Source organism: Rutilus rutilus (assembly GCF_951802725.1).
Source record: "Rutilus rutilus genome assembly, chromosome: 20".
Lineage (NCBI taxonomy): Eukaryota > Metazoa > Chordata > Actinopteri > Cypriniformes > Leuciscidae > Rutilus > Rutilus rutilus.
In genome coordinates, this window is record NC_140225.1 from 9,846,707 (window position 1) to 9,866,076 (window position 19,370).

Sequence of the window (19,370 nt, forward strand, 5' to 3'; positions counted from 1 at the left end):
AAGTTGCACAGCTTACCCCACACACAGATGCGCATACACACTTTTCTTCAGAACGTGAGTTTAGGCTTAGGCGAGGGGTCACACGCTTGGGTGTTCTTCCCAAGCTATGCTTATAAAGGTCAGACAAAGACACGCCAGCAGCTCCAGGCTTTAAATAATTTATTTATCAACGGCCGTAAGATTGATCACAGTAGTCGTAATTGATGACTCAGGCTTTTTTTTTTCTTTATTGAGTTTGTCTGCACATTCAATTTCCTTCTTAATACCCACTACAGCAGACAGAAGGAACTTAAAAAGAAGCATCTGTAACTTTCCATTTTCATTATGTGCCAGCCAGCTGAATGGTTAAACATGTATTTTATTTTTGTAGCATTGTTCATAATTGTTTGTGTGCTAAAACAGGATTGTTTTGACAGCATTGAGCAGTGAGCACTATATTCAGTTCTGCTGATTTTACTGACTCTAGTCGACCAGCTTGCCAGCTGCAATTAAGTGAAAGGCATTGACGTTGCAGTCTACAACAAAATGATTCTTTTCGCAGCTACTATTGTGCAAATCATTGTATTTCATATTACCATTTCAGTGACATTTTAGAGACCAATAAAAGCAATATTGAATGTTTTCACCCTGTTCAATAAATGTAAATGAAATGCTTTTCTCAAGAGTTTATATAAATGTCTAACAAAGTCATGTGATGCAGCCAACTAGCAGAAACATGGAAATAAAACAGGAAATGATACCATACAAAGGACCCCTGCAGACCCTATGAGTTATTGCAGTGGGTCAAGGTCAATAAATCTCAGAAAAAAATCAGATAATTTGACCGTTTTGAAAAAAGTAAACTTAGTTAATGTTGTAAAATGTGATGTGGTGCGACTCCCCCAAAAATATCATGCTATTTATGAATTATATTATTATTATTATTATTATTATTCTAAAAATATATATTTCTTAAACATTACATTAAAATATTTTTGAAAACTTTATTAAAAAGATAATGATGACAATAAAGACAAACATCTCATGTATTCAAGATTAAGGAAAATCTTATTGTTAGACCACATGATTTTGACATTTGGGTCATTTTTGGAAAATGGTCAAATTAGTTTTTTATTATTATTGTTTGTTTGTTTGATTGATTGATTGTTTTCTTATCGCCCAAGTGGGGACAGTTATCACTTATAATCTCCAAATCATGAAATATTAGTCGATGATTCGTCTGTCTGTAGTTGCCAGTGTGATGTACTTTATTAACAGGGTTCCATTCGGCACTTACAACTGAAGGAAAGTCAAACACATCAAGAACAGCAGCTCTGAGTAAAACAGCAGTTTGTGAACTCAAGTGTCATATCTGTCCAGCCTCTATTGAGCATCTCAATGGGTCCACTCTGAATGAAAGCTGGTGCTTGTGTTCGTCTTCATCTGAAGTGTTGGGATGTGTTTGGCGTTGTGTGTGTGGTAACGTCTGGTGGGTTGTGGGGGTGGTGAGGGTGGGGACGGCCGAGTACAGGCAGAATTACATGGCTGTAGTTGTTTACTTCAGCTGTGGTGTGTCTCTCTGAGGGAGATGGGTGGTGATGTTGGTTTCTGGAAGAATAGAGGATCGGGGATGCTTCACAAAGATGTGTGTGTGTTTGTACGTGTGGGAGCAGAGGCTGAGACAGGGGCTGGTCAGACAAAAGGGCCGAGGGGTTCTTGTATTGTCCCCCCATTGCCAGCTGTCTCTCCGCACAGTGGCCTGCTCTGGTGGATGCGCTGCTGAATAAATAATAGCAGCAACCCCACCACTCGCCTGTAATGGCCATTCAGAGGCCGGGACCGGGGAGCCTTTGCACCTGTTCACCGCTGTCCTGATGGTGCGACTCGCTGCTGCAGCCTTCTAAGACCTGAGCTGTTGTTCCTGTCTGTTTGTGTGTGGCCCCTGCGTTAGGGCCCTTTGTAGTCCTCTGATTGAGACCCTTCTAATGAAGTCACCTCCATTTGCTTTAAATACACATCACCATCGTTCTTTAAAGAATTTTTTGGTGGGCAAATATGCATTAAATAATATTACAAAAGATTTCATTTCAAATACACGCTGTTCTTTTGAACTTTCTATTCATCGCTGAGTCCTGAAATAAAAAATGGTTTCATCCAACAAAAGACCAGTTTAACGCTGGAAATCACTTTCTCTCAGAATATTTCAAGTTTGTTGCCCCTTAGACTTCTAAGGCAAAACTGTCAACCCATTTTGTACTGAGAAACTCTTATTTTCTGTGGTAACTGACTGCATGCCACAGTCGATAGAAATTAACTTCTATTTAACCCGTACTTTATTATCAGCCTTGTTGCAGTTCAGCCCATAAGGACAAAGCTGACAGTTTTGATTTATGATGCGGGCAATGTTGACTGTGTGTTTTGAATACGGACTACATTTCAAATGCTCCCTGAGTTTCAGATGTTTGGAGCCTGTATGTATTATGCATGCTCCAGAGGCTACGGTAACATGTGTAAGTCACCCTGCGAGACCGTCCTGACTCTATGAATTAATTATGGCTACGATAACAGTCCCATCAGGACGTGTGTGTGTGTGTGTTAGGGGGGTTAGGAAACTTGTTGATATTCGCCGTGGGCCGGTTCATGAATGGAATCAACCATTAAAATGGGACCAGTAAAATAGACAAAAAAATCTCCTCATGCCTTTGATCTTGTCTCTGCTTCAAAGGGTTGACAGAGAGCAGTGCTACTCTCGCTGGAGAGTCCTGTAATCCATAGCGCGCACACACACACACACGGACAGACGTATTGTCAGTGCGGCCCCTCACAATGGCACAGTGTAAAATAAACCAGCCTGCTCCTGGGGGACACGCCTTTCACTAAAGATCGTTCCCTGACCTCTGGCTGCTACGGCAACTGTTGGGAAGTTCTTCATTGTTGCGCTCGTCTTTTATTCTAAATGATTCATGGGTCAGGCTTTTCACAGCAAACTCTGTTTCGTGTGACCTGCTACGCTTACATTCACTCACGCATTATGAACTGTGTCTAATTGGCATGAAATGTGCATTAAGTTCAATTATAACTCTTAATGTGCTATGATGAACTTTGTATATGTGTATTTGCTTTATGACATGCAAAGGTACGCTTGTGTCTCCCATTATATTAAATTCAGTTGACCTTTCCTGTGCTTTTAACAGGACTGCGGCCGCTGAGCATGACTGCAGGACTGCACATAACGCAGCAAATTCTGCAGCCCATTTAACGTGAACAACAGGCAAATTAGATTGCAAAACGGATGGCCTGATTGGGCTCAATTGCTGCTATTTGATTAACCGATCAAAGTTGCTGCCAGTTCCTCCAATAATCTCATTAATTAGCCGTGTTTTATGTAGAAATACAATCAGAGGTGAAGGGCAGGTACATGCGATTCATCTCAGTACTGACACTGACACAATACCATTATCCTTGACTTGGTGAATTTGGTGAATATTCCTACATAACACTGTTTAAAACGGTAGGGTCGTTATGAATTTTTTTGTTTTTGAAAAGTCTCTTATGCGCATTAAGGCTGCATTTGTTTGATCAAAAATACAGAAAACAGCAATATTGTTACATTTTGTTACAATTTAAAGTAACTGTTTTCAATTTGAATATATTTTCAAATGTAATTTTTTCCTGTGATGCAAAGCTGAATTTTCAGCATCATTACTCCAGAATTCAGTGTCACATGATCCTTCAGAAATCATTCTAATATGCTGATTTGCTGCTCAAATAACATGTATTATTATTATTATTATTATTATTAATAATATTATCAATCTTAAACAGTTGTGCTGCTTAATATTTTTGTGGAAACCTTGATACATTTTTTTATCAGATTTTTTTGATGAATAGAATGTTCAAAGAACAGCATTAATTTAAAATTGAAATCTTTTGTAATTATCAGAAATATACTTTATTTTAAGTTTGTCATCATGGTTGAAGGGTGTAGTTTTTGTGGCACTAGTGGCAGCAATCAGAATTACAGTCTGTTTGAGTGGTCTGGCTTCATCTCGATGAACGGTATTTGGGAGGTGTCTGTTTGTCCAAGCAATAGAAGATGGGAGAGAGTTTGAAACTTTCTTCTTTTATAATTGCAGTTCTCTTTGTAGTGCAAAACTACTCGCTTTTAATATTTGAGAATGTTATTAGCTGCTCATGTTCATTTTCCGCTGTTCAGCAGATTCCGTTCATATACTGAGAATGCAACGCGTAATGATTTGCCTCTGTGTTTGTTTGTTAGTTGAATGAATACTTCAGCCTCTCTCTCTCTCTCTCTCTCTCTCTCTCTCTCTCTCTCTCTCTCTCTCTCTCTCTCTCTCTCTCTCTCTCTCACACTCACTCACATACACACACGCGCGCACACACACACACACAGGGTGTAACTCAGTTTCTCATATTCATGCTGAACCGTCAAACTATCTGTATCTGTAATTCAGTGCCATCTAGTGGCTGAAGTTGTTAACAGAGTTTACTTTACTTCAGTGTATGGCCAGAAATGTACTATGATGCGTCAAGAAAGTTTCCTTTTAATGAAATATTTGTTTTCTTTCTTTTCAGAAACTGATTTGATGTATTGTTATTTAAATTTTGTATGTATTGTAATTTGTATTAATTTATTTTATTGATGGAGTTACATTATTTTGATATTGAAAAATATCATAAATTATTACATATACGTGGTAATCCAATGTATCTACAATTTTATTGTATATTTCTTACAGTGTATTAAATAACGACAAGCAGCCGAATTTCAGTAAAGATTTCAGTAAACCTTTGACACAGCATCATGTATTTGCAGTGCTGTCACATATAGATTGCTGATGCTTAAACTATCCCGTTACACATTGGAGTGTGTGTGCGATGTGCACGTGTGTGTTGGCGGGATGGCCTTTCCGTACGGGCCCAGTGCGGCAGCTCTCTGCACCAGCTGGGGGGCTGGAGGAGCACCAGGAGGGCAAGCTGTGTGCAGCTGGCGGACTGAAATCTGTGCAGGCCTCATGGGAGCCTCCTGTCCCTGGGCACCCTTGTCTCCCTCCCTCATCCCCCCCTCCCCCCTCCAGCCGGCCTGACATCCCTCTGCCCTGTTGCCGCCCATTGTCTGATGCCTCCATCAAGCAGGAGTCTCTGCGGAAGGCATCTGCACTCACTTAAACAGACTAAACGGCCTTGAGGAAGTTTGGCTGCGGTACATGCCGTTTCATCCCCGTGTCTGTTTTGCATTATGTGTTGTAACTAAAAAGGTGAATTCAGTCATTTGAGGAGAAAACAACATAAAGATAAAAAAAATTCTGCAAACAAGATTTCCGAAACATACCTATCGCCCCCTTCTAGTCTGACCTTCGTCTGGCTCTGTTGAGCCTCAAGTTGACATGTTGCTCAAACAAACAGAACAGAGTTTTGAAAAGTTTGTTTACAGTGGGATCTCAGCTTATGAAAGCCAGACCAGAAGTTAATTTGATTGGTAATGAGTGTTATTAGGACTCAAAGCTTTTATTAAATGGTAGCAATAGCAATATAATAAGACACCAATATTTAATAAATCATTACATTTCTATAATAATAATAATAATAAAAAGGAAATGGATTATGTTGAAAAAATCCCCACAACCCACAATAATATTTTAAAAACATATTATTATTAAATGATGATAATAATAATAATAATGATACAAAATAATGATATTTTATTATCGAATGAGATTACATGTTTATTACATTTGTAAAATAATTTGGTAGATGAAACTGAATGGTAATTGATTTTTAGACTTAAAATGAACATGTAGTTTAAGTACAGATGTTGAACAGTTGCTGGTCTCCATGGTAAATGTGATGTATAGGATCCATCGAGTCATTTATTACACTCAAACTCGCAACCTCCTTATTTCATGAGACCCTAAACCCCTGGTGTTCACAGCCGTACATAAAGTGTCTGTTACACACATGCTCTTAATAGTATCATGCAGCAGGGGTTTGTCAGGGTTATTCCATGTGCACATCCACACAGACACTCCTTCCTGCTGCGGTCTAATGACACTAATTCAGGTTAAGTGGATTGGCTTGAGCCAGCCCTGGATTGCATCTAAGTTGTCTGAGAGCCTCGTGTCGAGTCCACGGCTGCAGTGCCACTGGCTCACCCTGATGCCCTCCCTGAGGACACACAGAGGACACACACACTAATGCCTGCGCTGGAAGCCATACTGAAACATTGCTTTAATTGAAACATTTCATTGAATTAATTGCATATGTTACATGTTGATTATATAATAATACTCATTACTTGTTCAAAACCTTTTAAATAAGCTGACTGGAGCTCTGCTTCTTTCAGCTTCTTAGAACGTCGAAAACACTTCATATTTTTGTGAAAACCTTGACACATTTTATTTCAGGATCCTTTGATGAATAGAAAGTTCTAAAGAACAGCATTTATTTGGAATATAAATCTTTTGTAACAATATGAATGTCCTTACTGTCACTTTTGATAAATGTAATGCATCCTTGCTGAATAAAACCACTGTAATCAATAATGTTATCCCTTAAAACTTAAAACTCACCAAAATTATATATTTAAATGTTTTTTTCCCCTGTGAAAATATTTTTTTCATGGTTTAAAATAGCTTGAATGCAACTACACCCTTGCTTCATTTATTATACACGGAACCATGAACGTGCAAATTAGTCTCCGCCTCCACTCAATCACATGCGCTCAGAATACCTGATCCACTCGGTCAACTTGTTGTAAACGCTACACGATGGCAAGTGGAAATACTGGTTTAATTCAGCCATGCATGTTTGAACCAGAAACTGATTCAGAAGATTAAGTGGAAGAGCGAATTATACAGGCTCGTCTACAAGTCGATGTATCAGAATGGTAATGCGTTTTTTTTATCGCTCTCTACGTCAGACACATAACGGTAATTGATCTGATTAGCTTTTGGTTTTACTACGCTATCAAACAGCGGTACGGCTCACTTTTGGGGGATTTTCCACTGTGTACAGTACCTCTAGTACCTCTGGTACTATTTCTAAATTGCAGTGGAAAAGCAAACCGAGGCAAAGTAAAGCGAGACGAGCCGTGCCGAGTCGTACCAGGCGTACCAAGTGTTGCTAATGTTACACAAACCATGTTGCGTTCGCCATCTCAGAGTCAGACAGCTGCCTTCTCTGTCCTTAGAAATGCATTAAACAACTTAGGACGTCAGTGGAGAAAGGAATATAGTTAATCATAACATCGTAAAATACATCATATACCTCGAGAACAAGGGCGATTTCAAACCGCGGTTTTGAGACTGTTTTTGGTTTGCGTATATACTGAGAGAAAATACTCAGCAATGCTGTTGACTGATGAATTTGCACATGGTTTGTCTCAAAGCATATGAAAAACACCAGACATATAAACAACATTAAAAACTAAAAAAAATTACCAAAAAGGGGGTCTTTAATTTCTTAAAAAAACAACAACAACAACAACAATCTACTAATCCCACACATTTAAACAGTAGTGTAATTATCTTTAAAAGTCAAATTATTTTTATTTTTTATTTCCATCTTATTTGCCCATAACGGGCCTGCAGTCCACAGCAATATATTTTATTTATATTATTATTATATTTATGTTATTTTAAGCCTCATTTTGTTGTTTTTCAAAATCTTACACCATGGTAAAGTACTACATGCAGTCCAGTCCGTTTTCTTTTCTTTTTTTGAGCATTTACACTGCCTTACATTGACAAGAACAGCATGCAACTCTAAGCAAGAAGTGAAATGGTATGTCAAGTCAGTATATTCCTTGAAAAGGAATTTGAATTGTCTTTAATGGACTTTGGTGTCACTGCGGGGTAGTTTACGTTTTTTTCTTGGTCGGTGTGACGGTGGTGAATCAGATGCCAATCTGTCTTGTTGTGTCTGGCAGTCTTAACAGGTGATATGACCTTCGTCTCTGTAAGGGGATCAGTGTTTAAGTCTTTGTCGGCAATTCAGGCGAAAATACAGCAAATCCCCTGAGCTTAGCTAAGTATTGTCACTTTTACCCCACTCCTGCCCACCTTGGCTAAGCCCCGAAATTGCATTTGACAAGTTCACAGCTGCATCGCCTTCCAGTGGAGCTGATTAGCATGTCTAAGTCTGTCTTGGGGTTGGTCACGTTTGACCAAGTACAGTTACATAAAGGAAAGGTTGAGTCATTTAAAAGTCACTGGCATCATCGAGATTGGTCTCTGTAAAAGTCTGTCGCTTTATTCTGTTTATTACTGTTCTTTTTCACCCTTAGACTGATGCTGAGACCAGTCTATGTGCAGTTTACATTTGATTCCAAACAGAAGATGGCTATTCAGTTATGCCAGGGCTTGATTTTGATGCGTTCATTTTTTTATTATGATAAATTCCATTATAAAGGAATTATACAATTTTATATATTTTTCAAATGATTTGAATCTTAACAAGTGAAATGATCATAATCCATTTGTATGTTGTTGTTTTTTTAACGCAAATTATGACATAAATTCCGCCACTTAGTTTTTGCCATTTAATAGTCCGTGTACCAAGGAAACAAAGACCATGCTTAATATGATATGTAAGATGTATGAATTCAATAAAGAAAAATCAAGCTAAATAACACTTAAGTTTTATATTTCTATTGTCCAACATGGTAAACAGGAAATGTTCATGTTTCAGTTCTCCTGTGATGTGTTTGTCTACAGCTGGAAATTGTTAGTGGACAAATAATAAACATAAAACTGGTTTATGGGAGTTTATTTCTTGAAAGTCCACAGGGGTGAAAGTGGCCATACTTGAATCATCAGTCTACCAAAATGCTCACTGAATTCATCATAGTCGTATCACAGTTAATGAATGAACATCTGCAGCATAAAAAGTGCTGCCGTGCTGACCATCAGACCATGGGTCAGACTTTTGCAATACTTCTGACAATAGTTTCTCAGAGAAACTGTTTGCTGTGTGTGTGTGTGAATGAGTCAGAGTGTGAGTGTGTCCATGCTGCGTCCGTCTCTGCCAAACTGACAAAGTGACTCCAGCCGCTCTCCTCCGGCAAGCTGCTGCGGTACATGGTGAACAAAACACACCAATCTCCACAAGCGGCCAGCTCTCCCTCCCGCGCATTCTTCATCCGTACTGCACCACCTAATGCTGCCCACGTCTCGGACCACGTGCCGGGGCCCAGGCTGCGCTGTAGCGGCTGTGGGCGCTCGTGCCCAGGCGAGCTGGTGCCGCTTGGAGTGCCCGGCGTGTGCTGGAACGCGACAGCCCGCTGGTCCCAGGGCACCCATCACATGCCCATCTTTAAGCCATCTGCAAAGTAGAGCAGTTCCCGCCAAAGCATTAAATTAAATCCTTGTTTGGGCTGATTAACAAATGGCCTTGTTTTTTTGTGTTCCGTGGGTTTGTTTTTTCCTCCTGTCCTGCTGAAGCTCCATCACGTCGGAACAAGCGTGGCAGAGGCAGCGAGCCTTCGGGAAGTCTCAGGAGTGGCTCGGATGTTTTGGGGGGAAGTTTGCTCAGGATCGCGTCTGTCTCGAAAGTGGCCCATCCAATTCTCCGTCCCACAGCCATCAGGCTGTCACAGACCACAGACAAATGAACAATTAATCTGGGCTTGTAATTGAATGGCACCCAGTATGATATTTTAATTGTTCAATTGGAGCTGTTTGGATTCAGAACTTAATTGGAATGGGGCGGGAGGGACTTTGGACGTCCTGTTGCATATTTGCCAGCGATCGCTCAGGTATTACCTGCAAGCTTTTTAGTCAGAGAAAGTGTATCGTTATGCAGTTTCTTACGCTCTAACCAAGCGCATTCACTGAACAGTCAACCGAAGCGGTCAACCACTTATCTGAATGTCTGAGGTGTTCACGACCCTGGTGCTTGGTAATAATGGTAACCAATAGGACTGTTCACTTTGACCGAACGCTCTGGAAACTTGAGGGTAGAAGCATCACCAGCGCCTGCCAGACCAACTGTCCGCCTACTGTTTTGGATCTAAAGAAACAAATTTCACGATTGAGAAGCCAGTAAAAATGGCTTGATGAAACAGCACTGGCTGGGTTCGAGCGACATTTGCTTTTAGTCACGCAGCCCCTTCTGTTCAACCCCTGGCTCTGTCAACGGCACACTGATTCTACTCTACGCTGGTTAACAAGACACCATGGCTGATCCAGAATCAGAATGTTGATTAATCTCTTTGCTTTGCGTTTGTCCATAACTGATCCACCAATAATAGGTATAAATGAATGTTGTGTGTGACAGTTTAGAGAAGATAGTGTTTTATATATTGTATTATTAAAAAAATTCTATTCTATTATTTTTTAAATATTATTATATTTTATATTGCATTACAGTGGGTTATATTATTTAAAAAAAAAACTTTTGCTACTTTTTATTGTCAGAAAAAGAAAATTAAAAGGGGGGAAATGGAATCATGACACAGGCTGGATTCGAACCTACGTTTCCCGTATGAGTACCACACAGCGTGCCTTTCTAATTGATAAATGTTAAGCGAAATTTTTGAAAAATTAACAAGCCCTCTTACTAAAGTTTTATCTGTAGAGAAAATAATATGGTCAGCGACAGATAAATGTATGTAGGATCACTCTGACGACCATCACAGCCCGCTTTTATCCTTCATCCCTTTTCCCTTCTTCATTTGTACCTCTTGATTGGAAGGCGGATGCCTCTGTTCAGCTGTTCCCTCCTACCCAGCTATTTCTCTTCCTCGTTGAGGCATACCGGCAAAGACCTCCGTCTCCTCAAATTAACATGAGCAGGTGTTTTTCTCTGATGTGTTAATTAGGAGAAGCTGGTGTCATTATGCTTTAAGTGGATGTTACAAATAGAACATGTTGTTTATTTTCTCTTCTGCTGAAAAAAGTGATCAGAGCTGTCACGAGGCTCATGTGTCACTTAGAGAAGATCGTGGATAATTACCAGGAGTTCAGAATCTGAAAGTACATGTCTGCGGATTCTCCTGCGTCTGCGCTTGAACGAATACCAGATTGTCGATTTTAATAAATACTATCAGCAAGAACAGATTTAAACAGAGTCCTGAGGTTAGATTCAGCATATTTTTTTTGTCGGAGGATTGCATAGCTTTATGGCTTAAATAATATCAAAAGTAGGATGTGGTTTTGTTGACTAAACTTCTGTTTCTAAATAATGACTAAAGGAACATTTCATAAATCATAATTTACTGTACTCTCTTTTTCTGTGAACAACTTTAACTTTGCTCAACTACTGTAATGCTCGGAATATGGTGGAAAATTTTGACATTTTTTGGTATAAATGCACTATGTTATACATAAATTTACTGTAACACTTTTATTTCAGTGGTCCACTTTAGACATTTTACTAGCTCATGTAAAGTAACTTTACAACTACATGTTAACTAGCGGTCACTTTATTTTGATGGTCCCCCAACAGACATTCTACTGACTATAAGTGACTTATTCAACTCACTGTATTCTACTAACCCTAACACCTAACAGTCTACTAATACTCTGATGAGAGTTACTTTGACATGTAGTTGCATAGTTAGTTATAGTTAGTAGAATATCTAAAGTGGACCATAGAAATAGCATTTCTTGTTTCCTTTTGTGTTTACCTCATGGTGCGATTATGACGCATAACAGACGAAATTCAATTTATTTCTATCCCACAAATATTACTTTTCAGAAAATATCAATTGAACATGAACTTTCCATTGTTAAATGCACGAAATTGCAAATGAACAAGTCTGTTTGGTTCCAGCATCCAGCATGCATCACTCAGCAGGCAGATGTTATGTGCATTATCACTCTTGAAGCCTGTTATTGGACCGTGTGTGCGTGCGGCTTTGCCCCCTACGTGGTGATGCTGACACCCTTGTAATCCTGCTGTTTATTATTAGATAGCACAGGCTGTTGCACCAGAAGTTTTGCATGATAATATGGCATGACCAGCTGCTCAGCAGATGTTGTTTTTTGCGGCTTTAGCATAGAAAGGTTAAAGGTGTCTCTGCTGCCCCTTGTGAGGATTCTCTGACCCCCTGCATAGTGCGTTTCCACTCACGTTTTACTGTAAGCCGACCTGGTGCCACTGGCCTTAGTTTGGGCTGTTCTTACACCTGCCCTCGGATTTAGGCAGATAATGCAGTAGCTGACAGCTGGACTAGCAGTGGTAAACATGTTAACATTTTAATCCTGTGATTAGTCAAATCCAAAGTCAAAATTAAGTCAATTCAAGCGCCGTCTAATTGTGATCATTCTGTGTGTTTGGGGTGTTAATCTTGTGATATTAATGCATGTAGTTTGCCACGACCCAAAAAATTTTTTGTTGCGTTTTTTTTTTTTAATGGGTCATTTTTTTTTCTCTCCAATTCTTTGTAAAGAAAATAAAGTATGAATGTGAGGTTGAGTTTTTAGTGTGCATGTATATTTGCATAAGTAGTTTGAGGCCATGTGTTTTACTCTTTGCATTTAAATGTACATTTATTTTTCCCCCCAGGTGAATATATTAAGAACTGGAGACCTCGCTACTTCCTGCTAAAAACCGATGGATCCTTTATTGGATACAAGGAGAAGCCGCAGGATGCAGATCTTCCCTACCCTCTCAATAACTTCTCTGTTGCAAGTAAGTGATGCCTGCAAAGCAAAACAAGTAAGATTTTGGTCTTTCTTTATCTTTTGGGAGGCAACAGAGAGGTACATCTCCATGAATTAGCAGAAGAGTGGATTCATTGATCGTTATTGCATTTAAAATGAAATCCATATACTAATGTGACAGCCTAAAAATTCAGATTCACAGTAATGTATCTTTGAATGGCCTATGGTTGGGGTAAATTCTCATTTTATTTTTCATGAAGTCAAATTTTGAATTCTCTCTGAAAATTTGGTTAAAACAGGCTGTTTTTTTGCTACTGTCCCCTTAAATTTTTACCATGTAAAATGACCTTTGTTATAAGCCTGTTGTACATTTCAGAAGGCTCACAAAACAAGTGCAGAAACCACTCAAACTGTTAAGGCAGATCTGAAATAAATAATAAACTTCAGCTTGTTTCTAATGTTGGATCCTTGAGGATGTGCAAAAATGTGATTAATACGAGACGTAATGTTTTTGTAGTCATTCACAGTTCTGTTTCACCTCATTCTTCTTAAGTTTGAGTTTTTAAAATAATTCTTTCAGGGCAGTGGAGTAAAAGCATAAAAAGAAGTGACTTATTTCCTCTGAAACACAACTCGAACTCAAGCGCCCTAGGTTGTGGATTTCCAGCTTTCAGCGCTGGTTTCTGGACACGTGCTACGAGCGGCTCCCAAACCCTCCATCCGTCAAAAGGCCCAGCCAGGTTTTAATCTAAAGGCTGGAGGAGCGAGAGGTGGCCATACATCCGGCCTGGGCCTGTTGGCAGTGGGAGAGGATTGCCACATCTGTTGCAGAAAGCTGGGAGGCCAGGTGGTGCTGGGAGGCTGATAGCCTAATGCACTCTCTGAAATGGCATCGCTCTCACCCCCTGTGCAATGAGCTGCCACCAGACTGCCTTCCTCCGGCCCGCTCTCACCGAGTCCTTTACACAGCCTGACGAGCCATGCATCTGCTCCCTAGTACACCACACTCCATATTGACCAATTTGTCTTTTTTAACAATGATTGCAGCATATGACAAATTGCTTTGCACAGTGAAATCCACCAATTTGTAAACACGACCCTGTGAGTACAGGTGGATTTTCTGAAGGAAGAACAGGACATTTTTACTTCTACATAAACATTAAAAGATTAATTACATGACATTTTTTGTTACTTTCTGTTAAAAAAAAGAAAGAAGTAATATTGTGCAATATTATTACAATTTAAAATAACTGTTTTCTATTTGAATGTAATTTATTCCTGTGATGCAAAACTGAGTTTTCAGCATCATTACTCCAGTCTTCAGTGTCACATGATCCTTCAGAAATCATTCTAATGTGCTAATTTTCTTAATGCTCAAAAACATTCGTTATTATTATATAGATAATATTTATACAGATAAATGCTGTTCTTTTGAACTTTCTATTCATCAAAGAATCCTGAAAAAAAAAACTTACATAACTGTTTTCAACATTGATAATAATAATAATAAAAGTTTTTTTGAGCAGCAAATCAATACTTTTATTCAGCAAGGATGCATTAAAATGATCAAAGTTACAAAGACATTTATAATGTTACAAAACATTATATTTAAAATAAATGAAATAGAACTTTCTATTCGTTAAAGAATCCTGGGAAAAAAAATGGTACACAACTGTTTTCAAGATTGATAATAATGAATGTTTTTGCGCATCAAATTAGCACATTAGAATGATTTCTGAAGGATCACGTGACACTGAAGACTGGAGTAATGACGCTAAAAAGAATAATAATAAAAAAATTCAGCTTTGGCATCACAGGAATAAATTACATTTTTAAATATATTTAAAAAATAGTTTTTCACAGTATTACTGGTTTTACTGTATTTTTGATCAAATATAAATGCAGCCTTGGTGAGCATAAAGGTTTTCTTTCAAAAACTTTTACAAATCTTTCAGACCCCAAACTTTTGAACAGTAGTCTACAATATCTATATTCAAGTGTAAAGAAAATATAAGACTTTTGCTAAAAATGGTATAAAAGTTTTTGAAAACGAACTTAAACACAAAGAGTACATTTCTAAGAACTTGACACACGTTTAAACTAGATTTTAAACGTTTTTTGGAAACTTTCAATTATTCTTAACCCTGAATTCACTTCAAGAACTTCAAGCCAGTTCTCGCTAAAGGCGATGGGGCTGACTGCCATATTTTGTCTCCTGGTGTTTTTGTGCGTCGTTCACCTTCTCAACCTTATTTTGGACTTGAGAAAACCTTTAAGAGATGTTGCATGGTGCGAGCAGTAGAAATCGCAGATTCTGGCCTGTTTAATTGGCATGCTGGCTTTCTGTAGCAACTCTTACTTGAAGCAGTATTCGTCATCTGTGATCTAATGTGGCAAAGCAAACAATACTGTCAGATCTGCCTCCTCTCCTCCTGAGGTGTCACATTCTGGCTGCCGTGACCTTGTTTTTCTGCACTCAGCGTGGGACTCAATCTTCCCTCTACTGCCCAGGTAGATGTTCTGTACAGTGCGTGGCTTCGTGACCTTAGCGATGTCGTCATTAACCTTCCAGTCTAAATTTAGGCCCTGATGTCATTCAGAGGTGGCTGAAATTGGCCAGCTGAGGGCCCTCATTATGGGACTGGCAGCCCAGGCCGCTGTTGCGTTTCACCTGTCGTCTGGGCATTACCCCCAAAACCTGCAGCAGTGATGAGCCCAGTCTGGACGTCACCTCTATTCCCTGCTTCTTTCATAAAGCATCCGAGAAGTGCATTATTTCCCTCTGACTGAGCAGTGGCTGATGTGGCAGAGCTAAGCGCTGTATATGAAATGGTGCGCGGCATTCCAGAAAATGTACCCCTTGCTCATTCATCTCACCGTTGTAATCTCCCACCCGCTGCCTCCTCTCTGCTAATGGCCATTTGTTTTACATTGGACTCGCTGCTTCCCCTCTGTTTATCAAATAAAACACTCTGACAATGGCAAACATTCGCAGCCGGCGTGTTAGGAAATGGGCCGAGTTTAGAATTCAGGTCAGCTTTCTCCCTGCCTGTGATTTAAATCTATATTTATTTAGTGCGTATGTTTTTTGTATTGTATTGTATACATGAAATATAAAGTGGCTACAGTTTGTTTTTGGTCTGTCATTCCAGAATGCCAGCTGATGAAAACTGAACGACCAAAGCCGAACACTTTTATTATTAGATGTCTACAATGGACTACAGTCATAGAGAGGACCTTCCATGTGGACACGCCAGAAGAAAGGTGAGAACGGTCTCTAATGTAGAAAACACAATTATTAACAGCTTCAATTTAGAGGTTATGGCTGTGTCCAAATACATTCATTTAGTTCAGTGTATTTATAATGTGTATTAATTTTCTCTAATTAATCATTGTCATCAATCCTGAAATCAGTGGTTTTCATCTGATTTTGCCATGGGAACCACATTTTTCTTTGGTCATTGAGCCACAACCCACATTTTTAGAAATTTGAACCAAGCAAATTGATTGGTTAACAGTCCCACTTAACATACACATAAATTGTGTGTGTGTCTGTGTATATATATATATATATATATATATATATATATAGGCTATACTAGTTAGCAATCCTAAACTAGTTAGTAAGTTGAGCCACCACAGTTATCAAAAAATGTAGAATTGGTGGTATATTGGGTTACAGAAACTACAGTTTCCATGGTAAATACACATGAACTGTTAAAAACATATGGACACTGGTCCTGATGAATAAAATGAAAATCATACCTGCATGCAAATCCTTCCCAGCTAACACATGATGTACGTACCCCTTATGTAATCTATTGGTACTTTTGGGAATTTTGGAAATTGACAACGTAACTACGATGTTGGATGCTCTTAATTTTGACTGCAAACAAACGCGTTCTCTGTGAACCGGCCCTTACAAGTTTCAAAAATAACGTTAGAATAATGAGACTGACATATAGCCTGACATCATCTCATCTGACAGCAGATACTGAATCAGGACAATGCGAGATGCAGGTCAGTGGAGCGGAACTCCGCAATGTTTTGCGATGTTGATCAGTGACCTTAGGCTGACAGTCCAGTCCTTTTTTTGTTTCTTTTATTCAGGTGGCTGACTAATATGCTTTTTTTTTTTCTTCATTTGAAGTGCAAAAAAACTACACAACAACCTTTTGGAGGGTTCACGCAAAAGATATGAACAGCCACTGAGCAATTTATTCTTGCACTCCTAACTTGTCTATCTATCACAGGGCATTGCAGTCCAATGCACACTTTGTTTACCCCACACACACACAGCACCGAACAGGAGTGGGACACAGCGTACTGGCAGAGGCCCAGAAACTGCAGGCCTACATGTGAGGAGGAGAGATGTGGCGGCAGCTGGCATAACGCCAGACTGTATTCAAAGCCTTTATCTCTCATTAGCAAAAAACGCTCATTATACACCAAACCACTCCACACCCATTTATCCACACGACCTTGAAAGGGTGCGCGGGGCCCTTCGTATATGTTACTGTGTTAACCCAAAGGATCTTGAATTTGCCTTGGGCTTTCAAATGGACCACGACTGGAATATAACATTCAGCTTCCATTTAAAAAAGTGGAAATCCATACATTTATGTTGGTAATGAATATTTCAATCCCTTAATCATTTTGAGGGTTTCCCACTAACCAGTGGGAATGCACAAGAGCGGAAGTTTTCAGACTCTGCCCAGTAGGATAATATTTTTGCTTTGGTACAAATACCAGCCTCTGGTACCGCTGTATTAAATTCACATTTATTTGTATAGCGCTTTTCAGCTTTAACTGCATGTACAATTTAGAGTGATCTGTTATCAGAGGTGCATGTGCATCTGATTGCATGTCCAAGTTATGTATTTCAGATATACAAATCACACAGTTAGCTTATAATGTATTCATTTAAACAATGTATTCATTTAAGGCAGAAACAATGAGCTCATTGAAGTAATGAATATATGTTTATTAACAAATGATTAGGATATATAGAAAAATCTAGCATTGGTGCATTTAGAGCTAGCTGTATCAATATTAAATCATTACCTCAAGCAACGAATGAAAAAAAAACCTTGGCCTACTAATTAAATGAAACTGTTGTTGTCAATAGATTCAATCATTCTGTGTCAATAAAAACACAATATACTATATATGCATGTTCCATGTTCTAAATATGTTATGCATTTAATAATATGTACATGTAAAAGTATCATACTTACATTTTTTGTTAAAACATTCAGTTTCTTTTTAAGAAAAGAAAAAACAATATAATGTTCATCCTCAGTTCACTTGGGATGACATTACTGTTCAAAAGTTACTGTTACTGTTGGGGTTGGTAAGATTCTATTATTTATTCTATTATGCTGATTTGGTGCTCAAGAAACATTTCTTCTTCTTCTTCTTCTTCTTCTTCTTCTTCTTATTATTATTAATGTTGAAAAGTTGCACTTTTTTCCCTTAATTCAATAGGTTTATAAGAACTTTATTTAAATGTTTTGAAACAAGCCTTTACTGTCACCTTTGATATAAAAAGTATTAATATTTCTTTAAAAAACAGTATGTGTATGTGCATAATTCTGCTAATCAGTGTTTCCTACAAAAGGCTATTCTTGTAACTGAGAAGTGCCTCTAAACTCCTCCAAATAGACCAGCATAACTGGACTGGGCAGGGTGGAAAACCAGATAACCAACTTAAACTGGGTTAAGCTGTTTTTCCAGCTCGGCGGACTGCCAAAATGTGCTGAATAGTGGCACATTGTTGTTCAAGCCAAGCACCAAAATGTGTTAAATTACAATATTATTATATACTGCTGTAAATTTGTGGTACTGCAGTACAGAGTAGACCACACATCCGTACTCTGGTTCAGTCCAGTGCTGTGAAACAGGGAGAAACCGCTTGCTTCGCTCAAATGAATCCATCATTATTAAACTAACACATGCTCAAAAACATGAATGCACCACTGATTCTTCACAACAGATGTTGTGCTGCACGACAAATGAAAACTCAATGGAGGGAGACACTCGTTCGCAGAGAGGGGCGGCTACCCCACTCAAATTTGATTATACTGTCAGCTAGTGAGAACGGCCTTGTGATTTACTCAGATGGTCTGGCCTAATGTCTTCAACAAAGTAAAAAAGTCAAGTTTACGTTTCAGTTTACATTTTTAACTTTACTACTTGTTTAGTGTGTCTCAAGAGTATTCTTAAAGTATGAAGCAGTGTTTTTTTAAACACTTAAGAAACATGGGCTGTGTGTGTGCTTCCGAAGGGATGAGTGGGCAGAGGCGATCCAGATGGTGGCAGATAAACTCCAAAGACAGGAAGAGGAACGTATCCAGTGTAGTCCCACCTCACAGATTGACAACTTGGGAGAGGAGGAGATGGACACATCTATCAGCCACCACAAACGCAAGGTCAGATTCAGATGTTGATGTTTCCTGGGGACATCATTAACCTGAGACATTGGGAAGCTGAAAGGCAGAAACCGGCAAAAAGTTAAATTAAGGCTTGTTTCTGTCTGAATGTAGAGTTTGTGTGCTGAGCCTTTTATGTCACATATCACACAATGAACTAAGCAGCAAATGTTGAAAATGCACTTCAAACTTATTTTTCAACATGATCTGTATAAAAGCAACATAAAAGGAAATGAAACCGAGTTTCCAGTATATCCTGAATCCAGCAGATTCAGGATATGCTGTATGAAACAGACCTTACGACTCGGTTGCACAAAATTATGTAACTTTCTTT

The 19,370-nt window shown here is 38.8% G+C and overlaps 1 protein-coding gene across 2 annotated transcripts in view; it reads left to right on the plus strand.

The window, feature by feature from the left end:
• The window catches only part of akt3a (v-akt murine thymoma viral oncogene homolog 3a), an 87,596-nt gene that overhangs the window by 52,357 nt on the left and 15,869 nt on the right, over positions 1-19,370 (plus strand). For both annotated transcript variants that reach the window (XM_084391539.1, XM_084391540.1), the window contains 3 exons: positions 12,508-12,633; positions 15,758-15,869; positions 18,892-19,036. In XM_084391539.1, coding sequence (XP_084247665.1) covers positions 12,508-12,633; positions 15,758-15,869; positions 18,892-19,036 — 383 coding nt within the window. The remainder of the gene's footprint in view (positions 1-12,507; positions 12,634-15,757; positions 15,870-18,891; positions 19,037-19,370) is intronic.